The 21,291-nt window shown below is 37.8% G+C and overlaps 1 protein-coding gene across 1 annotated transcript in view; it reads left to right on the top strand.

Moving 5' to 3' along the window:
- nup133 (nucleoporin 133) overlaps positions 1 to 21,291 on the top strand; it is a 185,862-nt gene that overhangs the window by 113,913 nt on the left and 50,658 nt on the right. The window contains exons 13-14 of the mRNA XM_039748252.1: positions 12,334 to 12,497; positions 14,641 to 14,735. Of these exons, the coding sequence (XP_039604186.1) occupies positions 12,334 to 12,497; positions 14,641 to 14,735 (259 nt within the window). The remainder of the gene's footprint in view (positions 1 to 12,333; positions 12,498 to 14,640; positions 14,736 to 21,291) is intronic.

Genomic DNA, 21,291 nt, shown 5'->3' with positions numbered 1-21,291 from the left:
GCCCCAAGTACTGTCCCAACATGTCAGTCACAAGCAGTCAGGATATTTTTGATCGATGGAAGTTTTTTTTGTTAAAAAGAATAAAAAATACTGAGTGTTAAGTATTTTATTAGGAATATCAACACATTAACTGCACTTTTACTCAAAGTTTATATAAAAGTTTGTGTATTTATAGGTAAAAACACTTGACTTTCTACTGTATTACAGTTCAATAGTCTCATACCACATTATACTTTTGCAAAATATATTTTGCACTATCACATATGGAGTAAGCATACACAAGAAGGGGGAAGAAAGGTCCTTGCTGTTTCCTATCTTGCCTGGAATTACTGATTTAATAAATCAGTTACAGCACATACAAACCCCATTTTTAAGACCAATATTCTCTGCCCCCATAATGCCATTGACACAGCACATGGCTGAAGAAAGACACAAGTCAGCGAATGCCTCACTGGAGGCCTGGTTTGTGACCTGCTGGTCAAATTGATTTGTGAAGTTTTAATATATAAAATTAGGGTCAGAACCTTTAAACTGATAATTAGAAAACACTACCTGTGGTACACAAAATGTCCTTCTTCCCATGTGGAAACTGAAGGCCGCTGTCTTGGCTGGAAGGAAAAAAAATTTCAGAAATACTATAAGCTGACAAATTCTGATAACTGTTCTTCCCTTAAAAAAAGCTTGAAAAGTTAACTACCTTTTATTACTGGCTTTCTGAAGTAAGAGAAGACACCACCATCTTCTAATTTGTGGCATGTTTTCCTAAAAAATATAAATCAGGAAATTGCAATAAATTCTATGAATAAAAAATAGCATTCTATTTCTTTTAATCAGAACAAACTAATAAAAGATACATCCAATGATGCTTTTAAACATTTATGAAAATATACTATATGTTGGCTGTCAATTGTAGGTAATGTAACTCCACACTTACATTCTTAAAAATTAAAGTGTTTGTACTATGATCTTTATCATATTCTACTAAATATATTAAATGAGAAAATTGTTTTAATAAACAAGTTATGAGATGTATTCTAGAGAGCTTCACATACCTCGATGAACCACCACTGTCCTTTTGTGGCTTTGTAAGTGGCTGATGATGCCTGCATAATCTGTTCTTTTATAGCAAAATAGACGAGCGTATTCCTGAGCACCAAATACAGCTATAGGTTCCTCTATGGACTTAAATATACTCATGTCTCTGGTGAATATGAAAAAGACATAAAGTTCTTAAAACTGACACATATGCACAAGAAAAAACGTTTCAGTTTGTTTCAATTTAAAAAAAAAAAAAAAAAAACTTCAAAAGCAGCATTTTTTAAAAAATGCAGGAGAGGTAAGCTTGAAACGTTGAATATTGTTTTAAGAGTTTAAACAAACTATACTACAAAAAGTTAATAATAACTGGCTGTGCTTTTCCCCATTATTGTCTATAATCTAATTTGAACTTTCTTGGACAAGAGGTAATTGAATATTGCTTTAACACTTGACCTTTGTTTGTAGCTACTTGTTAAAATTTTCCGTTATGTACTGTAAATACTGGCAATACACTTGGCGCCACAACCAGGTCCTAAAGAGCCTTGCTTCCATAATGGAGGAAAAATGATCTTTCATCAATACCCTTCCACAACCAATATCTAATCACCTATGGACGGTTGCCTTTGTCCAAGAAGGGGCTACAGTTACCAGGAGCAACTCCACACCATCGGAAAGAGGCCAGCTGTGCTTAGCACGCGACTGGAAACTGCTGGTAGATATTGGCCAACAGTTGGTGTTTCCTGCGGAGATTGCCTTTACCACTTTGAGACCTGACATGGTGCTCTGGTCCCCTTCCTTAAGGAAAGGTTACATTATCGAGCTCACTGTACCCTGGGAGGATTCCGTGGATGAGGCATATGAGCGGAAATATCTACGCTATGCTGAGTTGGCTGCTGAAGCGCGATATCGCGGCTGGACCATGGAGGTTCGCCCAGTGGAAGTTGGATGCAGAGGGTTTGTGGCAACATCTACCGTCAAACTGCTTAGAGACCTGGGAATTAGGGGCCAGAGACAGCGTGCAGCCATCAAAGCTGAATCAGATGCAGCGGAGAGAAGTAGCCAGTGGCTTTGGATGAAGAGGAATATCCCCTGTTGAGCCCCCAATTAACAAACTTAGGCTGCCATACATAGGTTCATGAGATGTCAGTCATTTGGCACCAAAGCGACTCTCATGACTAATTGGGAGTGGGATGCAAGCTTAGGGCTGATCACCCTATAGCTTGCCGCCTCTGGTGAGGGTGTATAGTGTGAAAGGCTGAAACACCCCATGAGCCAGAGGAACACTACTGATGATGCGTCCCAATATTCTAGAAAACTTCTCTAAGTCTACCATTCACCGACAAGCGTAACTGAACCTATTGTACGTGCTTGCACAAGGATAGTAACATCTCGTTCTGTGTTTTGTAATCTATACAGAACTATAAAAAAACATCTAAAGTGACCTACTGTATATACTCGTGGGTAAGTTCTCCCGCAGATAAGTCGAGACTTGATTTTACCGTATAATTTCTGTTTTTTTATAATGTTGGTCATGTAAGTCGAATGTGGAAAACTCACCTTATTGGTCCAAGAGATTATGATATGCTAACGCCCACCTGAAAGAGTAACCACGGAGCACACTGCTTTTTTTTTTTTAAAAAAAAAAAACTATGTATTGTGCCTACGTGACCACACGGTAATCCCTGAACTATTCTGAAGAAACGTTGGCTCCGATTTGTGTTTTTTGTATCTCACACCCTCATACACCTTTATCGTAAGAGCATCCCTTATTTATGATGAAGCATTCGATCTGTGGAAAATATGAAGGTGGTTTTAAATTAAATGTTGTCGAAGTAGCGAAAGAAATTAGTAACTGCGCTGCTGCAACAAAATTCAATGCATCTGAGAAACTGATGCAAGATTGGAAGAGGCAAGAAGATGTAAAAAAAATGTGTCACATTTTTGATATGGCGTATGAGTCAGGGTTTGATTTTTCGGGTTTCAAGTCCCGACATATACATGAGTATATACGGTAAGTGTATTTAAAATTTTGACTAGTAACATTACTGTGCTTGAAAAAATAGTATATCCACTGTTAACTGTGTTTGTCTTAGAAATATATGCACTTTTTCCACTTTTCAGTGGAAAATCACTTTATATTGGCTCAATCTCTCTTCACTGTCTTTCTGAAATATATTTTGGTATCTAAAATCCCAGGTTACAGATAGGTTTTGCTTCTGATTAGCTAGTATATACTTGATATACAGGACAATTATAGGGCAGGGTAATTATAAGTACTTAATTGCAGTCACTGATATTTGATTACAATCTATTACACTTGGCTGTGGTCAATTATACTTCTCAACGGAAAATTACATATTAGATATTATAAAAATTAATTGACAACTGAATCTGTCGATTTACTATTCAGAATTGAGTATTCTGAACAGCCCTGTAATAATATTCTACATAAACAGACCTGCTTGTTGTTTAATACTTTCTAGGAGCGCTTAGTATTGCACTGCACCTGAAAGTTGATTCAACTAACATCTTTATTACACTCTGGTATAATTCGTACCCCACCAGTAAAGTATGATGTTATCTAATATTAATAAAACTTGCAATAAACTCACTCACTGTCTTGCTCTTCTTTCCCCCAAAAAGCTTTCATAAAGATTTATTCAAAGTCCACCATTCCTACGAGCTCTGACAAAAACAATGATGGGCGTCTCAAAACTGACGTTAGGTGCGTTCCGTATCTGATGTCATAGGTATTGCGGGCTGCATCTAGACCGTTCTCAAAGTAAAATCACTCTGCAATGTCAGGTGCATATGGGATTATCTCCTAATGTGGTATACACAATGAAATGAAGACAAAATTGACTTAAGTGAAAGTTTACAGGAGTCCAACAACCAACCATGCAGTTCACCATGAGCCATTTGCTTCACTTAAGCTCCTGTGCTAATAAACTGGCCCAGGTACGGTGTAAGGCATGTAAGCCGTCTTTTTTCACTAACACATTCTCCTCCTCCTCCTCCTCCTCCTCCTCATTTTTCTGCCTGTAATAGGTCTTCTTCACACTCTTTTGGTCATCACAGTCACATGTTCTACTTGCCATATGTCCATACCATTTCAGTCTTGCCTCTTTAATTCTCCTCACTGGCCTTTGCGTTTGCTGACCCTTTCCTTAACCTTCTCTTTCTTCACAGGTCCCCTACTGATACCCTGAAAGCCTAAGTATTTCCAGCTAAGTTATTTCAAGCCTCTCTTCCATTCTTTTCCATATTGATTCATTTCTGTGGAATGGATCTTTACCTTTATTTTGCTTGATATGCTTTTATCACATACTACACCCCACTATTTCTAACATGTTACCTTTATGTTCTCACCTGTGTCCACTTCACAACCCTTCTCTTATAAGTATTTAAACGTCTCTGTCTTCTCAAGATCTAAAACCCACTCTGCCTTTTATTGCTGTTAAACACAACCTCCGATATTTTTTGTCCAGAATTTACTTTCAGTCCTCCATGTTTCAAGGCCCCCTGACTCTGTTATCCTCTTGTGCCGTTCTTCCTGCCATTCTGCCATGAGTATAAGTTAATCAGTGCATAGCATTTCAAATAATTAAGCATCTGGATATGTTTGTTAAGTACATCCACAGCAAGTACAAAGATGAAAGAGCTGAGTTTTATACCACATGTAAACCTTCTTGCACACATCATTTCTCTGTATCCATATGCTGTTCCCATAGTTGTTACTGGTCTATTATACTTCATTTTTAATCAGTCTTAATTGCTTTTATAGAACTTTCTTCTTCTTCAGACAATTTAACTGTATATTTCATGTGAAGAACTACACATACAAAAATGTTTTTATTCATGTTAAGAATTAATTTGACACTTGCAGATACAGTATATATATGCTCCTGCATAACTAAAAATGCTTGCAGTAAAATTTAGAGTGCTAATAAATTAGAAGCATCATTGAAAATTGCTTAAATGCACTCACTTGGTCTGATTAATTGCACCCATTTAATTTGATTAAGGAAAAGAACGAAAGAAAATTGCACTCCCCATAATGCTCCATTCCAAAATGTATAAACTACTTAATCCAAGCATAAGAAATCTGAGCAAGCTGACATTGTCTCCTACATATACACAAAATCGTACACTTAAACTGATCTGGCTGTTGGTTATGAAAAGCAAAAAACAACTGATTTCAGTCGCTAGCTGATTGGTGCATGATTTTTCATAGTCTATATGTTTATTTCCAGTTTACTTTACTACTCTCATTTTACGTGTCCCATTGACAAGATATACTTGTTCATGAAAAAATAATTGGATAATATACCGTACCAGATAATGAAGGCACTGGAATTATATTTCATGTTTTTTATAGGCATACTGAGTAGTGATGTGAAATTTGTTCGCAATATTTGTCAAACTTGGCAAAATGCATTAAAGTTAAATGGGATGGACTAACTGAATTAGATTTGACTGGATTATAATGGTGCAGTCGTCTTTAAAGTGTCACTGAGGGCTAGGGAAATGTCAGCCAACTATACTGGACAGTTGGGGACTTGCAATCATATTTCATCAAAACAAAGCGGAAATATCAAAATCTTCATCAAAAGACAGAAAAAATATTTAGGTCTTTTCATGCGAGAAACTATTTCTTTGTGTACTCTTTCAGGGAAACAACTTGGCAGCCGCTCGCCACCCCTTGCCCTTGTACTACCACTGCGCAGCCATAGACTGCTAACACTGCCGACAGGGCAGTGCTTTCTGTGCTTTTCAGAAAACTGAGTTTATTGAAAAAATATTCTGCCCTGGGAGAAAAGGAAAATTTCACGTGGCATATGATTGAAGCCACTGACTCGTTATTTTTTGAAGTTGTGCTGAAGGCCATCCATATTGTCTGTGCTGATGTTTTGCACTTTTGCTTCTATCAAAAAGATAAAAATGTCTTGTAGATCGTGCTAAATCTTTTGTTATTATTAATTCATAGAGTCTCCTGTGTTTTCGTCAGGCTCCTTCAAGGTTTATTTTCATTCTGTACGTGGCTAACTGTACGCACTTCCTTCTCTTATATTGACATGGAACTTGAAGATCGACCTGCACATTTGGCAAGTGTGACAAGCAGAGATAACACATTATTTATGCTGTTTATGTATTTTAAAAATAAAATATGAGAACCTGCATTATTTACCTATCTGTTAAGCTCCCTAAATCGAGTACACAATATTAATATGCCTTTATGGCTTTACATTTTATAGCATTTGTTCTTATAGAAAATGTAGAAAAACTATTATTTATTAGCGGCCTTCAGCTCGATCCTGAGCCATTGCAACTTGATGGATGAATGATCTGTAGGAAAATTGATCATGTACAAGTCTAGATAGATCCACTAGGGTCTTCTCTGCCGTTATTGTGATTGTGTCGAGCCATCGAGTTGCTGGTCTTCCTCTTCGTCTTGTTACTTCTGATCTTCCAACCATGATAGCCTTCTCCAGTGATCGCTCTCTTTGTTTAATATGTCCAAAGTAGGCAAGTCGTAGCTTGGTGATCCTTGACACGAGTGACATATCCGGCTTGATTTGTTCCAAAATTGATTTGTTTGTTCTTCTGTCTATGGTATTGAAAACATCCTTCTCCTGCACCACATTTTGAAGGTGTTGATTCTTCTTCTATCTTGTTTCTTTATCGTCCAAGTTTCGCATCCGTATGTTACCACAGAAAAGGCCAAAATATGTACGAGCTGTGTCATCGTCAATTGTGAAATGATCCTTGATTTAAAGACCTTGTCCAGTAACTTCATTGTTGATTTGCCCAAAGCTATTCTCCTTTTGACTTCTGGTGTCGTTGTTGCATCTTGAGTGATCATCGATCTGGGTAGGCTGAAGTCCTTTACAACTTCTAATTCATCTGCGTCCATCTCAAATGTGTCCCAGTCGTATCTAGCAGTAGTCAATATCTTTGTCTTCCTTGTGTTAAGCAGCAGTCCCATGTTTGAGCTTTCCAGTTTGACGATTCATAATAAGTCCTTCATTCCTTCTGCACTTGTTATCAATGTTGCATTCTTTATCGGCAAGAACAGCCTTCCTGAAAATAGCTTCTACTTTTAAATTGAAGAGAAATGGTGACAGAATGTAGCCTTGTCTGACACCTCTCTCTACTTTGAACCATACCGTGTCACCGTGTTCCGTTCGGACTGTTGCTTCTTGGTAGATGTAAAGGTTCCTAATGAGGCTGATCAGATGGTTTTGCACACCCATATCCTTCATGGTAGTCCAGAGTTTCTAGTGATCAACACAGTCAAAGGCATTGATGTAATCGATGAAACAAAAATAGATCTCCTTGTTGTATTCTCTGGCCTTTTCCATTATCTCTTGTTCCTCTGCCTTTTCTGAATCCTGCTTGTTCCTCTGGCAGCTCTTTGTCAAGGTAAGGCTGCAACCGTTTTTGTAGGATCTTCAGTAGTATTTTGCTGGCATGAGGTATGAGCACAATAGTACGATAGTTTCCACAGTTGGTAGCATCTCCCTTCTTCGTAATAGGAATAAACACTGATCTCGTCCAGTCCTTGGGCCGTTCACCAGTTGTCTGTATCTATTGACACAGGCATGTGATGAGATCAACTGCTGGTATGAATACTGATGCTATAGTAGTTCACCAGCTGCCTTAGCACCTTTGGTTTCCATGAAGTCTGCATGTTCTGTTTATATCTGCATGAGTTTTCTCTGCTAACCCCGAGTTTCTCCCAGTGTTCAAATCTGCACTGTGTCAGACAGAAGACTAGTGAAACTAACTGTAAGCATGATCATATGCTCTTCATAGTACCAACCCCTGTGCAACCATGTCTCCAAGAGATCAAAGAAGAAAGAACGTAGTGAGAGATGTGCAAGGTTTATAACCGGAAATCAATCCTATGTTTCATGTAAACAAAGAGAAAATGCCGAACTAGAGTCTAAATTCAGAAATGATGAAATCTTTAAAACCGGGAAATTCAAAGCAACAAGCTACAAAGAGAATACTCTTAATTCAGTTTAACTGGGTTTTTTTTAAGTGTCCCAAAGGACTAAGGAAGCATCTTCCAACTATGCTGGACCAAATATTTTGGCCAAAAAGGTGACCTAAGCTGTGAGGCAGCAGTGTCAACCTCTCTACCACCATTCCTCCCTGAGATAAAATTAATTGAATTAAATCAGAACAGTAAAAACTTCTTGTAGGCGCTCGCAACAGAAGCAGGTAGCATGAATTCATGGAGGTGTGGACCCCACATCCCCAGTTTACATAAGGTTTACTAAAAAAAAACAAATGGAAAGTGATAGAGAGCGACAGACAAAGAACCCATTTAGTCCCTGTTATCAGCAGAAGAGTGCTGGAAATCACTGCTGATACAAGACTCATTCATATTTATAAAGTTCAGTCTGTCCAAAGAATCTGCTGTTGCTGCTACTGACAGCTCTCAGATGGATCTGTGGGGAGGTAGCGGGGTAGTGAAGATAGGGGTATGCTTCAAGCAGGGTACTGGTAAGGACAGAAAAGAGGTGACGCATCCTCTGTTCCTGCTTGCTGATCTCTATAAGCTCCCCCATCTTGGCTTTGTACCAGGGTTTCTGGTAGGGTGACCCCCCCAGTAATCATCCCTTTCTTTTATAGCTTTAATTCAGGGGTTCCTCTTAAGGCATTGCAGCATATGTGCAGCCATTTTGTTGAGGCTCCCCCTGCCCACCACTTCCAGATTATTTTCTTCCTCCTTCTCCTCATCCTCCTGTTGCTCAGTGTCCCCTCACTCCCTGACAGCAGGCACTGCCTTTTGTGCCCTGCTGTGCAGTGCCATAGCATACAGTAGCTGTAGGGGCATTTGCTGGATGGCTCAATGAAGTTTGTGTATGGGTTGGAGGCAGCTATGCAGTAGGAGGAGGTGAAAGTGGCAGAGTCTCCCCTGATCGCCCATGGTGGCACTGCCAACTCTAATGGTGCCCCACCTAACGGCACCCTCCTCAGCCCCTTGGAGGGTGACTCAATGGGCAGTAAATGATGCATACCTCCCTTGCTTGTCCATGTGTCAGTGGTAAAGTGGACCCTTCTGTCCACAGCATGGTTGAGTGACAGGCCTACATTCTGTGCCACGTGCTGGTGGAGGGCTGGAACAGCCTTTCTGGTAAAATAATGGCAGCTGGGGATCTCCAGGTGGGGATGCCACAACTCATCAATTGGCGCAAGGGGTCTGTGTGTACTAGCCCATAGGGTAGGAGCTGCAGCGCCAATAATTTTCAACAAAGATTTAAATAATTTAACTAACATAAATCCATCATCAATTTATATCTTTTCCTGTCTTCCCACTCCACCCAGCTATTTTTTCTAAATTTTCACCAGTCACATCTGCATTTGTTAATGACCTGCTTTGTAAGATGAGGCCCTCTACCTGTGTACTGGACCACATTCCCACCATATTTCTTAAATTCTGCGTTAATGCCATAATCCTGACTGTTACAACAATAATAAATACACCACTTTACACTGGCTTTGCGCCTGCTACTTTTAAAATCGCTTCTGTAACCCCACTGTTAAAGTCTGGTCTTGTTGCTAACAATCTTAACACTTTTTGGCCCGTTTCTCATGTACCTTTGCTGTCAAAAGTTCTTGAACATGTAGCCTCCCAAATGCACCAATTACTTAACTGTTAATAATTTGATGGAACCTTTTCAGTCTGGTTTCAGGGCACAGCACAGCTATGAAAATGCTGTGCTTCGGGTAACCAATGATTTGTTAATGGCAGTAGACTCTGGACAAACCAACATATTAATTCTGTTAGTGCAGCATTCAACACTGTCAGACATGACATTCTACTGTCCAGAACTGAGAGTATGCTGGGTATCTCCAACACTGCCCTCCAGTGGTTTAAGTTCTATCTGACTGATAGACAAGAGTTAGTTAGTCTTGGCAAAAGCTGACCAAACTCAGCGCCAGTTACACAAGGGGTTCTGTGTCTATGTGATTCACCTTGGCCATATCATTCGTAGCTATGGACTGGGTTATCATTTTTATGCAAATGATAAGCAACTCTATAACTTCCGCTTGTGAAATTAAAACCTAGATGGAGCAGAACTCTTTGAAATGAAATTGCAACAGAACTGAACCCCTGCAAATTGGCTAAAATGCAACTTAAGAAAATGAGCTCCTTCTTAGTCACTTGGTCATTTCATCAGACCTTCTTCTGATGTAAGGCATCTTCGTGTCATTTTGATTCCTTCCTTTCTATTTCTGCCTACATAAACCACATTGAGAAACTTACTTTCATCTGGTTAACATATCTTGTATTCTCTCATTCCTCTCATTTTCTGAAGCCCAGAAACTTGGCCATGCTTTTATCACATCCTGCATAGATTACTTTAACTCCATACTGGCAGGTGACACTTCTAATCTTATATCACAGCTCCAGCTGATTCAAAACTCTGCTGCAAGAGTCCTAACATGGACCAGCAACAGCAAGCTCATAACATCCATCCTGCTTTGCTTCCACTGGCTCCCTGTGTCTTACATAAATGAATATAAAATTCTGTTATTCACCTACAAAGCTTTAAATGGCCTCGCACCAGATTACTTGAGTGACCTTCGCCATCACTATGCTCCTGTTCGCCCACTAAGGTCCACTAATTCTGCCAATCTTCTTGTATCCCATACTGTCCTGCACTCTATGGGTGACAGGGCCTTTAGCTATATTGCACCCAGACTTTGGAATGACCTGCCTAAATTAATTAGATCAGTTGACTCCATTCATTCTTTTAAAAAACAACTTAAAACGCATCTGTTCAGGAAAGCTTTTAACTTAACCTGACATTCTGCCTCCTCTTTCAGTCTTCTTCCCTGCCCAAATGCTCAGTATAATTTGTGCGTTATATCACAAATGATGTTATTTGCTAGGCTTTCTTTTAGTATTGAATTTACTATTTTACCCTGGTTTATTGTCTTTTATTCTGTTTAATGACTTTACATATACTGTATCTATCTGTTTTAATGCTCTATTCAGGAAACCCTCTTATCCAACATTACATATACTGGCAGAGGTTGCAGATTGCAGTGGTCTCATCCTCTGTCAGCATGCCTAAATAGGCCCATATAGGTGACGTCCGTGGCAGCACACGGCACATCATGGATCTGGGTGTCTGCTTCTGGCTGCTGCCTGCCGTTGGCACAGCCTACCATGACAGGAGAGTGCCTAGCATTGGCTCTGTGGCAGCCTAGCAGCCCCCTCGCTGCCTCTGACGCTGCTGTTTCTCCACCTCACTGCCAGAGCTGCTGCTCTGTGACTGGGTAGGTGACACCCAGGGTCTGTCACTTTCACCCTCTTCTATAGGGTCAGACCCCAGGTCAACAGAATCAGCTATAAGAGGACCATGCAGCTTGCTGCTAGGGTCTGGTTCTGAGCAGGTGATGCACTGCCCTTGCCCCACTGTGTGACTGTAGCTGGTGGAAGCTCCAATTCCTCGTTGTCTTCCGCCATAATTGTGCCTAGCACCTCGCCAAAAGCTCCTGCCCGTCACTTTCCATATCTGTTATTGCCTCCTTTTGTACTTACCATACCAGCACTCAAAAAAATTTTATTTGGTATCACCAATTAAAGGAGTACTCAGCACAAAAAGTATGTATTTTTTATCTGTTACTTACCCCATATTGTTTGTTGTGCTGGCCAGGAAAAATATTTAAACTCATGTTTTCATTAAGAAAGGAAATGACAAATTGTGATACAGCAGGCTTCAAGGTAGCCAAAAATGAGCAACAGCAAACAGTATGAAAATCTTCATGCAAAAAAAATCTCTAGTTACATGCTGCATAATCCGTAATCTTTTTTTAAAAAATGGTTTTCATTTAATGATGTGTAAAATAAAGGTTTGATCACAAAAAATGGTTCTCAAAGAGTCATTAGAATACTCAATGAAATTCTGTTTTGCAGGAATTCTACTTTAAATTTGAATCAAGGAATGCGTTTCAGAATGCGTTAATACTTGTATGTGGAATTTCAAAGAGTAAAAATTTGCCTACTTAAATGCAGGCATGACATTTATTATATAACACTTGCATAATTCTTTAACATTTTTTCTATGATTTTTATAACCAATACAGGTCCTGCATTTTTTTTTTTTTCTTCAACATTTCTGTAGAAAGATGTAAGGAGGTGGGGTAAATGAGATCATAAACTTGTGTAATTTTTTTAAAGTAGTTTTATACATTGTTAAAATAAAATATACAAAAACAGTTTTATATATTTACATTTAAAAATGTATTTTATCAAAACTGTCTTATTTGTAGGAAAGATTTTATAGGTGCACAAAATGTTGTGGATGAATTATTTCCCTCCAATGGTGGTTTGGATTCTCTTGCTGAGCTTGACAGAAATGTTGCCCAGATAAGTGTTGATTTGATAGATGACTACCCTGCATCTGATCCAAGATGGGCCGAATCTGTTCCTGATGGTGAGCCTGCTTTTTGTCAAAGAAAATCGGATTCTGATTATAGTCAAAATTTTGAAGCTTATTCTATATTAAATATGCTTTTTATTTTTATTGAAATAATATTATCAGACTGTGATTACATTTGTGTTTGCTTAGATTTTGTGTACTTTTTACAATGACCCTAGAGGACATACTGCAAATAAATATATATTGAAACAAAAGAAAGAAGAATGGTGTAACAAGGCAGATTAGCAGCAAAATTAAAAAAAAAAATCAGAAGGAGGCATTTTATTGAGTTCAACAAATTCCTGCAAAATTATTTCTAGCTTTTCACTCTTGTGGTCTAAATGTTTTAATCAGTATTGTTTCCATATCAGACACAGACATATGTGTAAGCCTGGGAACAGCAGCATCTGCACACTGGAAAACCTATCTCTGTCTCAGTGATGCCTTAAAGCAGATCTGCTCCATCTGCTCCAAGTGCTTTTTCTAAAATGCAGACTGTTATTGCAGTATATGTGCATCATTTAGTAATAATACAAATTTATAAATGAAGTTTTTTTTTTTTATTTTTATTTATTTTTTTGGTGTGTAAACTGCAATGCATGGTGCATACACTACAAAAGCATGATGCAATGAAATGTATAATTTATGATACTAGCAGGTGATCATTTCCTACTACACTGCTCAAACAAATTAATGGAACACTTAAATCACAGATCAGATCTAAATGGACAAAATATTCAGATGGAGAATCTTTAATGAGTAAAACTGTGTAATTCATTGTGAACAATATGATGTAACGAAGGTCAATGAAAACCAAAATCCTCAGCCAATTAAGGGCTGGATTCTACATCACACTAAATATCAAAGTCAAAAATTGAAATCACAGGTTAATCCAACTTGTGTGAATTTCATCATGGCAACTCATAATGTGACTCAGTAGCATGTATGGCCCCAACCTGCCTGTATACACTCCCGACAATGTCTAGGCATGCTCCTGAGGAGACAGCGGATGATCCCCTGGGGTATATCCACCTAGACTTGGATCAGGGCATCAGTGATATCCTGGATAGTCTTGGATGCACCAGTAAATAATGTCCCAGAGGTTCTCAGTTGGATTCGGGTCAAAAAAAATTAAGTGAACACTTAATCATCACAGTCTAACATCAAGTCAATTAAGCATCAGGGATATCAGTCTGACCAGTTAGGAAGCATAAAGTGATTGTGAATCAGCTTCACCTGCTTTGGTGCAAATAAAAGTGACAGCAGGACTGGAGAGGCAACTGCAAAACAACCTCCAAAAATGGAATGGATTTGCAGGTGGTGGCCGCAGACAGTTGCCCTCTCCTTATCCTTCCTGACTGATTCTTCTCTATTATTGTGTTTTGCCTTTAGAAAGTATTTCATTATTCAGCTAAACAGGAAGCAAACTAAGTTCATCTGATATATTAGCTATCCATTAATTTTAATAAGATTGAACAGTGTTCCCCTGAGTCTAGTTTGGATGGTTTGACTTCAAAGTCATCTTAGATTTGTTTTTTCCTAGTAGAAGTGCGATTGTATTGTTTTTCAAAATACTGCATCTCTAGTAACTTAAACGTTTGAAAAAGGTTACAAATTGGAAGTATGCTCATTTGCAGATTCAGCAGGGTCTTAGCTGTTTCAGATTGCTTAAAATATGTATTGTTTTCTTAAAGTTCTGCTATACTTTTTTGAGCACTCATTGTACAGTACATAGAATCCTATATTGTTTTTTGAAGTTTTTTGCAGGTGGTATTATGTCAAATCTGTAATGAAATACTGCTTTCTTTTTCTTGAAAACAGTGACTTTTAAAAGACAAAATGATCTTTCTCCTCAGGATAACGGGTATCTTCATCTTTTTTTGTCTCATGGCACCCTTATTAAGATGTTTTATGTATTGTACATAGAGAAAAGCAATCATGAAAATTACAAAAATTCCATTTGTGTGTACTGTAGCACAATGGGTTATGTTTTTTTTAATGTCAGGAACTAAAATTATTGTTTGACAGATAAAAGGGCAGCTTTATTTTTTCATGTGATATGTATGTATATTCTGCAGGGTTTTTGGTCATTTGGTCATTAAATACTTTGTTTTCATTTCATCCGTATGTGCATGTTTTTTACAAACTTTGTTCACAGAGGCACTTGGATTTAATCAGCCTTCCCTTATTCTTCTTCATCAACTAGAAGATAAACTGAAAGCTCATACATTTTTTATTGAGTTCCTCAAACATGTAAGTGGTTTTATTTTCCCCCCACATATTCAGGAAGTTATTATAAATTATATACTTATTGATTTTAGATCGCTAGAGATTTTTACATGTTTTTTTTTTTTTTTTGCCTGAAGAAGGGGCCTGATTTGCCTTGAAAGCTTGCATATTGTAATCTTTTTAGTTAGCCAATAAACTGTATAATTTTACTTGACTTCTCACTACATTCATAATGGCAAACACAGTACAACACCCTAGTACTATATACTATAGTTGTGAATTTATTTTCGAACATTAGGTTCTTATGCTAAACTTCAGACTTTAAATACTTATATCAGTCTTTTAAATAGCACTTTCTTGAAAAGGTATTATTATGAAAAGATATTATTACGAAATATTTTAATAATACATTTCACATAATACTACATGATAATCTAAAATGCTGTATGTGTCCTAATGCAGGCAACAATCAGCGGTTGATGGCTAGGTCTCCATGAATAAACAAAGTATGTTTCAATTTCATCAAGTCTCACTCACAGGTCCCCATGTAGTGCAAGATGCATCTCATTTGTTGGCCTCTCTAGACCTCATAAGCCTTACACTTGATGACATTAACATACTATGACTTTTATTACCCCTAACTGTATTCTGCATAAGTGCTGATTATTCATCTGTTTTTAAATCCAGAATTGTATTTTTAATGTAATGTTAAAAACAAATTGTATGTACATGTCCAATAAATGTTTCAGTTTGAAATCAAATTACCTCAAGCTTTTTTCATAATTTATGACATATGCAAAGAAATTAGAAATTTTGAAAACACATACCAGACTAAATTCCTCTGCTTCAAATTATGTTTACTATAGTTTATTTCAGATGGTGAGTGACAATATTTTTTTCTTTATCTTGCTACATTAGTTTACTTGGAAATATGCTTTATTTGTAACATTGCATGCGTTTGTAGATATGTTATGGGATATCAGGTACAGGTGGATTTTTTACCGTTTGTTCCACTGTTGTCATTGTAATGACATTCTATGAACAAAATATTTTTAAATCATATGACACTTCATATCTATGCTAGCTCTGTTGCAAATTTCCTAAAATAATGGGCCTCAGTTATAGTGTTGTCAATTAATTAAATGATGTACTATGTAATAATATTATTAGTTCATTTGAGCTCCTACTTTTGATCCTGTTACATACAGTTTGCCATGAGTAAAGCTTACCTGCCATAGATTAATTCTTTGTTTTCCTAGTCACTGACCTTGGGTTTTACTGATAGTCATTGCAAAACATAATTTTCTGGAAACTGTATTGTTTTGAATTGAAATAAGTAATTAGTAAGAATGAGATATTTGGGAGGAAATATAATTTATTCTGTAGAACATCCTGTAAAAATGTCAGATTTGATTGTAATGCTTTAATGTGTAATCTTATACCTTTACAAAGTTTTGGATTGTTTAGATGAAAAGCACTATACAAATTGAAACTGGCTTAGTGTCTGTAAACAACACCTCAGTGGGCAACTAGAAATCGCAACAGATAAAAGCTGAAAAAAAAACCCAAATAAGCTTACAGAATTTCCCTCCATTGTCTTTTATTTGTTTGTCTACCCTATTAGTTAGTATCAGTATTTGTGTGTACCCGGCTTTTTCCCTAGAAGGCTTTATTTTCATAAACCGGAAAACCACAAACAAGTGGCACTGTGTCTGTCCCAGCTCTGTATTAGTACTGATACCGAGAAAGTGACGTGCCATGTTAGAGTGGTCTACACGGTACACTATTATTAACAAATATCAAGAAATGGAGAAACACGTTAAATTTTTGGGTTTTTTTTTCTAATGTCACCAAATTCAGTCAAATTGGTTTAGATTTTGTACTCCCATGGTGAAATGTCCTTTTTTTTTTTTTTGCTGAATACCTACTACCCTAGATATGCAATACTGCAAAATTTTTGCTTAATCAGTCAGTGAGTCTCCTTGCATACTGTATATACGATACAATACAACACAACTTCTTTTTTTGTAAAGTGCTCTTTACCAACCTACTTCTGGGTATTCTGCAATTGGGTCAATGTTGGCCTGCCAATCTGATGAGAGAATCTTTTCATCCAATAATTTCAATGCTCCTTCATCCGAGATGACTTTTCCATATGCAGTAGAGCAGTTGCAGTGCCACATCCAGGTCCTGAGAAGAGAAACAGATTAGAGGATTGTTAGTAATAGTTTAAAAATATTATGATACTTATATTTTTGTACAAATGACTAATAAAAAAGAAATGCAGCATTCACATCTAATCAGCAGCTAAAGTAAGAGTATGCTAGACTAAAGCACTAAGTCTTCAGCCTGGATGTAAAAGCTGAGACTGTAAGGGCATCTTGTGTATTAGCTTGAAGATCATTCCATAGCTTTAGGGACTTTAACTAAAAGCTCGACCTCCCATTCTTATCTAATTAATCTTTGGAATCTTAAGTAGGCCGGCATCTTGTGTGCTATGGTTTGTAAGCAATGATAAGCTCAGATAACTAAGCAGGGCCCATGCCATTTAAGGCTTTATAAATTAAACAAATTATTTTGAAATCAGCCCTAAGCTTAACTAGGAGCCAGTCTAAGGATTTGAGAACTGGAATTGTGTGCGCAGTCTGCCTGGCAGGTAGTCAGTTATCCAGGCCATCATAGGCTCATATATCTGAGTGTCTTAATCTTAACAGGGATGGCTGGATGGTATTGAAGGCACTTGATAAATCAAAAAAACATAATCCTCTCAGTGGTGCCAGCTTTGCCCAGGTGAGAATAAGCCTTGTGAAGCAGACAGATAATTGAATTCTCATCTTCAGTCTTTGTCTGATAGGCAAACTGCAGTGGGTTCAGGTGGTCTACTACAAGAGGCCTCCTATAGTCCAGGACCGTCTCTCAAAGGTCTTCATGATGTAAGATATAAGTACTACTGGTCTGTAGTCATTAGGTAAAGAGGTGCCAACCTTCTTTGGAACAATGCAGACTGTTTTCCACAGCAGCTGCACTTTCTGAAGCCTTAAGTACAGACTGTGGTGTCCTCTGTTACTGGCCTTAAGGAGTGACTTGGTCCTGCAGCTTTTTCTTTGTATAGCTTCCTCAGTTGTCTCCTCACTTGGTCTTCATTTATGGGCAGCCCACACTGATAGTCATAGGTGGACTCTTCACTGGCCATCTCGGTTCATGTAGTAGGTATGGTGTGGGGAGACTTGTCATTGGAAGAAGGTGGCAGTGAGTGGGAAAAATCTATTAAAAAATGGTTCAAGGCATTAGCTCTGTTGACATCCCCTTCTAGCACATGGGCCCTGTATCGCTTGAGTCCAGTAAGTATACCCAGTCTATTCCAGACTCCTTCTTTTTATTCTGAGTTTGTTTTAGCTGTGTAAGCATCCTTGCTTGTTGCTTTTTTATTCAGAGAGAAATAGTTCTTATCCATCCACTCCTTTAACTCACTCACACTATTAATTGGAGAAAATCAGAGAAACACAATTTGGTCTTAAAGAAAGTTATAATTTGGTGTCATCTTCATATAAGTGAAAATGAATGTTATGTTTTCTAATGATAGTTCCCAATGGAAGAATGTAAAGTTAAACCCAGTGTTCTACCCAGATATTTTTTCCAGCCGGGTGTCAAGAAAAAGTAGCCAGGTGGGGCGGGACGGGGAAATTTGGTGGTGGGGAAAATTAAATGTGCACTATTTTTATTAGTTAATTATTATTATTTTCCAAAGCTCAATATGACTTCCTTTTTTAAGGTTTGACACTTGTGCCAGAATATTTTTATTAAATTTAAGAAGTATCCAATTCAGGATCCTGCAACCCTAACAAAAATTTTAAATAATAATTGTTATGACATAAACCAAGAGGCACAAGTATTGTCGCTGTCGGGAAGAAAAGTGAAAAAAAGTTTAGGAAACCTAATGAAGAAAAAATAAAATATATTCTTCAAAGCCAATTTGCATATGCAGAAGGTGTCTTCAGTTCAATATTTATTCTTCTTTTCTTCCTAGAGGCCCAGTTGTCTGAAGCTTTCCCATAATCAAAGTCCCCAGGATCTGGGCCCTCCAAGGAGATCACTCATCGTACACTGTCATAGTGACTGTACTACAAAGTCATCAGACAGCCATCTAGTGTCACTGGCCATTTTCAGCTTAATCTGGGGAATGTTCACAATATTTTGAATTTCTGTTAAACCAGCCTTCCTAACTAAAGAATCTTGGAAGAAATAGAATAGCTGCCTTAAGATGTTAAGATTTATTAAATAAGGTACAGCAGCTGCTGCTTGGATACTTGCAAGGGCCAATCGGTGGTTTTACACAGTGGCAGTTAACGAAGAGTCCAGATGTTTTATCTCTAAGCAGTTTTGCCAGACCTTTCTGTTTCCCAATCATAACAGCCGTTCCATCTGACACTAGTCAGACTAGATTAGCAGTTTTCAAGTCTAGAGTGTCCATAGTCTCTCTCATTGTGTTGGTTATAGTCTCCGCTTTGCCGTCAATCATATTGTGGGTTGATACAAAACTAACTGTGACCTCTTTAGTGACCTGGCAAACATATTTAATGTAAATAATTAATTGTTTTACATCTGAGATATCTGTGGTTTCATCACACAGAGTACTGAAAAACTTTTCTGTGTGTATATTTTTCAGTATATTTTATTTCTGATAGCTAAGACATCCAGCAGCTCCTGCATTATTCTTTCAGAGGTGCAATATGCATTTTTACCAACATTGAGATGTTGTATAAAGGAACAACCTAACCAGTGTTCCAACAGCTTTTCAAACAACGTTGTATGTGGCAACTCATTTTTTGCCAAACAATGCATGGATCTTAAAGCTCCCACAAAGGCATCTCTCTGTAAGTTATTTAACACAGATACAGATCTTTTAGTTTGACCGATTCCAGTTTGCTCTAGTACACACTTTCCTAAAAGGTCAGCAGAAGACTCAATGTGCGTTTTACTTTTTTCATGGTCCAGCAAGCTTTCTTTTCGAATTCTTGTGTATGACATGTTTACCCAAAGTAACCCCTCCTTGGAGGGTGTGTGTTTGAGTATTTCATGCACAATGAGCACCACATAACATTTTCTTTGACCATTAGCCAATCAAAATCTTTACACCATTGTTTGTTTATTCTGGATAAGCGGTGGTTAGATTTACTAATTGGCAGAGTATGTGCTGAAGAGACTTCCCCTGATGGACCAGCCTCTGCAATGTCTTTCTCTGAAATTGCCACATGAGGAGTTGACGCCACACCTTCATTAGTTTGTGACGTCTCTTTTCTGAAATAACTGAGCAGTGTTGTTTTCTGAACACTTCTTTTGCTCCTGTTGGTAAAACGTTTGAAAAAAATTTAAAGTACCTATGAATAAGACTTTTGAATGGGAAAGGGAGAGCCTGTTGGATATTCAATTCACACTTGCACTACGGCAGGTATGCATTCTCGACATTTCCACTTTAATCTCGACACTTATGTCGAGAATAAATAGTCGACATTTCCACTTTATTCTCGACATTTCTACTTTATTCTCGCCGTTTATCTCGAGACTAAATTCGACGTGTTGACTTTATGCTCGTAGTTTGTCATTAAAGTAGAACATCGTAAACTAAACTTCATTTTAAAATTAATATTTAATTTACTAGATTTTCTCAAACCCCATCATAAGTTATGTAGCAACATGTCAACTTTATTCTCGTCATAAGCGTCAAGATTAAAGTGGAAATGTCGAGAATAAAGTCAACATCTCGACTTTATTCTTAATATATAGTTTTTTTTTTCTTCACTTTGTCCGTTTTTTTTTTTTTTCTTGACCGTGGCCCTAATACGCTTCAGCACAAAACCCTCAGCAATTCAGTGACAAAACTTCTGCTCAGGACACAGTGTGTGCTGCAAGTGTTTCTGCACACTTTTTGCAATATGGACGCAGGTCCAAATATAAGCAAATATAAGAACGGCCTATGGGGTCACTTTAAACAGGAACCACAGTGAACGCTACAAGGATTTTTGCACACGGAACACACCTAATGCTTAGACAACTGTGTGTATGTGTATATATATCTATACTAATAAAAGGCAAAGCCCTCACTGACTCACTGACTGACTCACTCACTCACTGACTCACTTATCATTAATTCTCCAAGGCTGGAATTTGGCATGCCCATTTTTACAGCTTACTTAAAAAAGTTAAGCAGGTTTCATTTCGAAATTCTATGCGTAACGGTCATAACGGTCGACAACGTCCGCCATATTGAACTTTCTTATTTACGGCCCCATCTTCACGAAATTTGGTAGGCAGCTTCCCTGCTCTAACCAAACCAATGTACATACTTATTTCGGTGGTATGACGCCACTGTCAGCCGCCATATTGAACTTTCCAACGTTACTAATTCTCCAACTTCCCGTGTAGGTAGAAGGCTGAAATTTGGCAGGCTCATTCCTTACAGCTTACTTACAACAATTAAGCAGGTTTCATTTCGAAATTGTCCGCATAACGGTCAACAACGTCCGCCATGTTGAACTTTCTTATTTACGGCCCCATCTTCACGAAATTTGGTAGGTGGCTT

Source organism: Polypterus senegalus, chromosome 3 (genome assembly GCF_016835505.1).
Source record: "Polypterus senegalus isolate Bchr_013 chromosome 3, ASM1683550v1, whole genome shotgun sequence".
Taxonomy (NCBI): domain Eukaryota; kingdom Metazoa; phylum Chordata; class Cladistia; order Polypteriformes; family Polypteridae; genus Polypterus; species Polypterus senegalus.
This window is presented reverse-complemented; position numbering and strand designations above follow the sequence as displayed.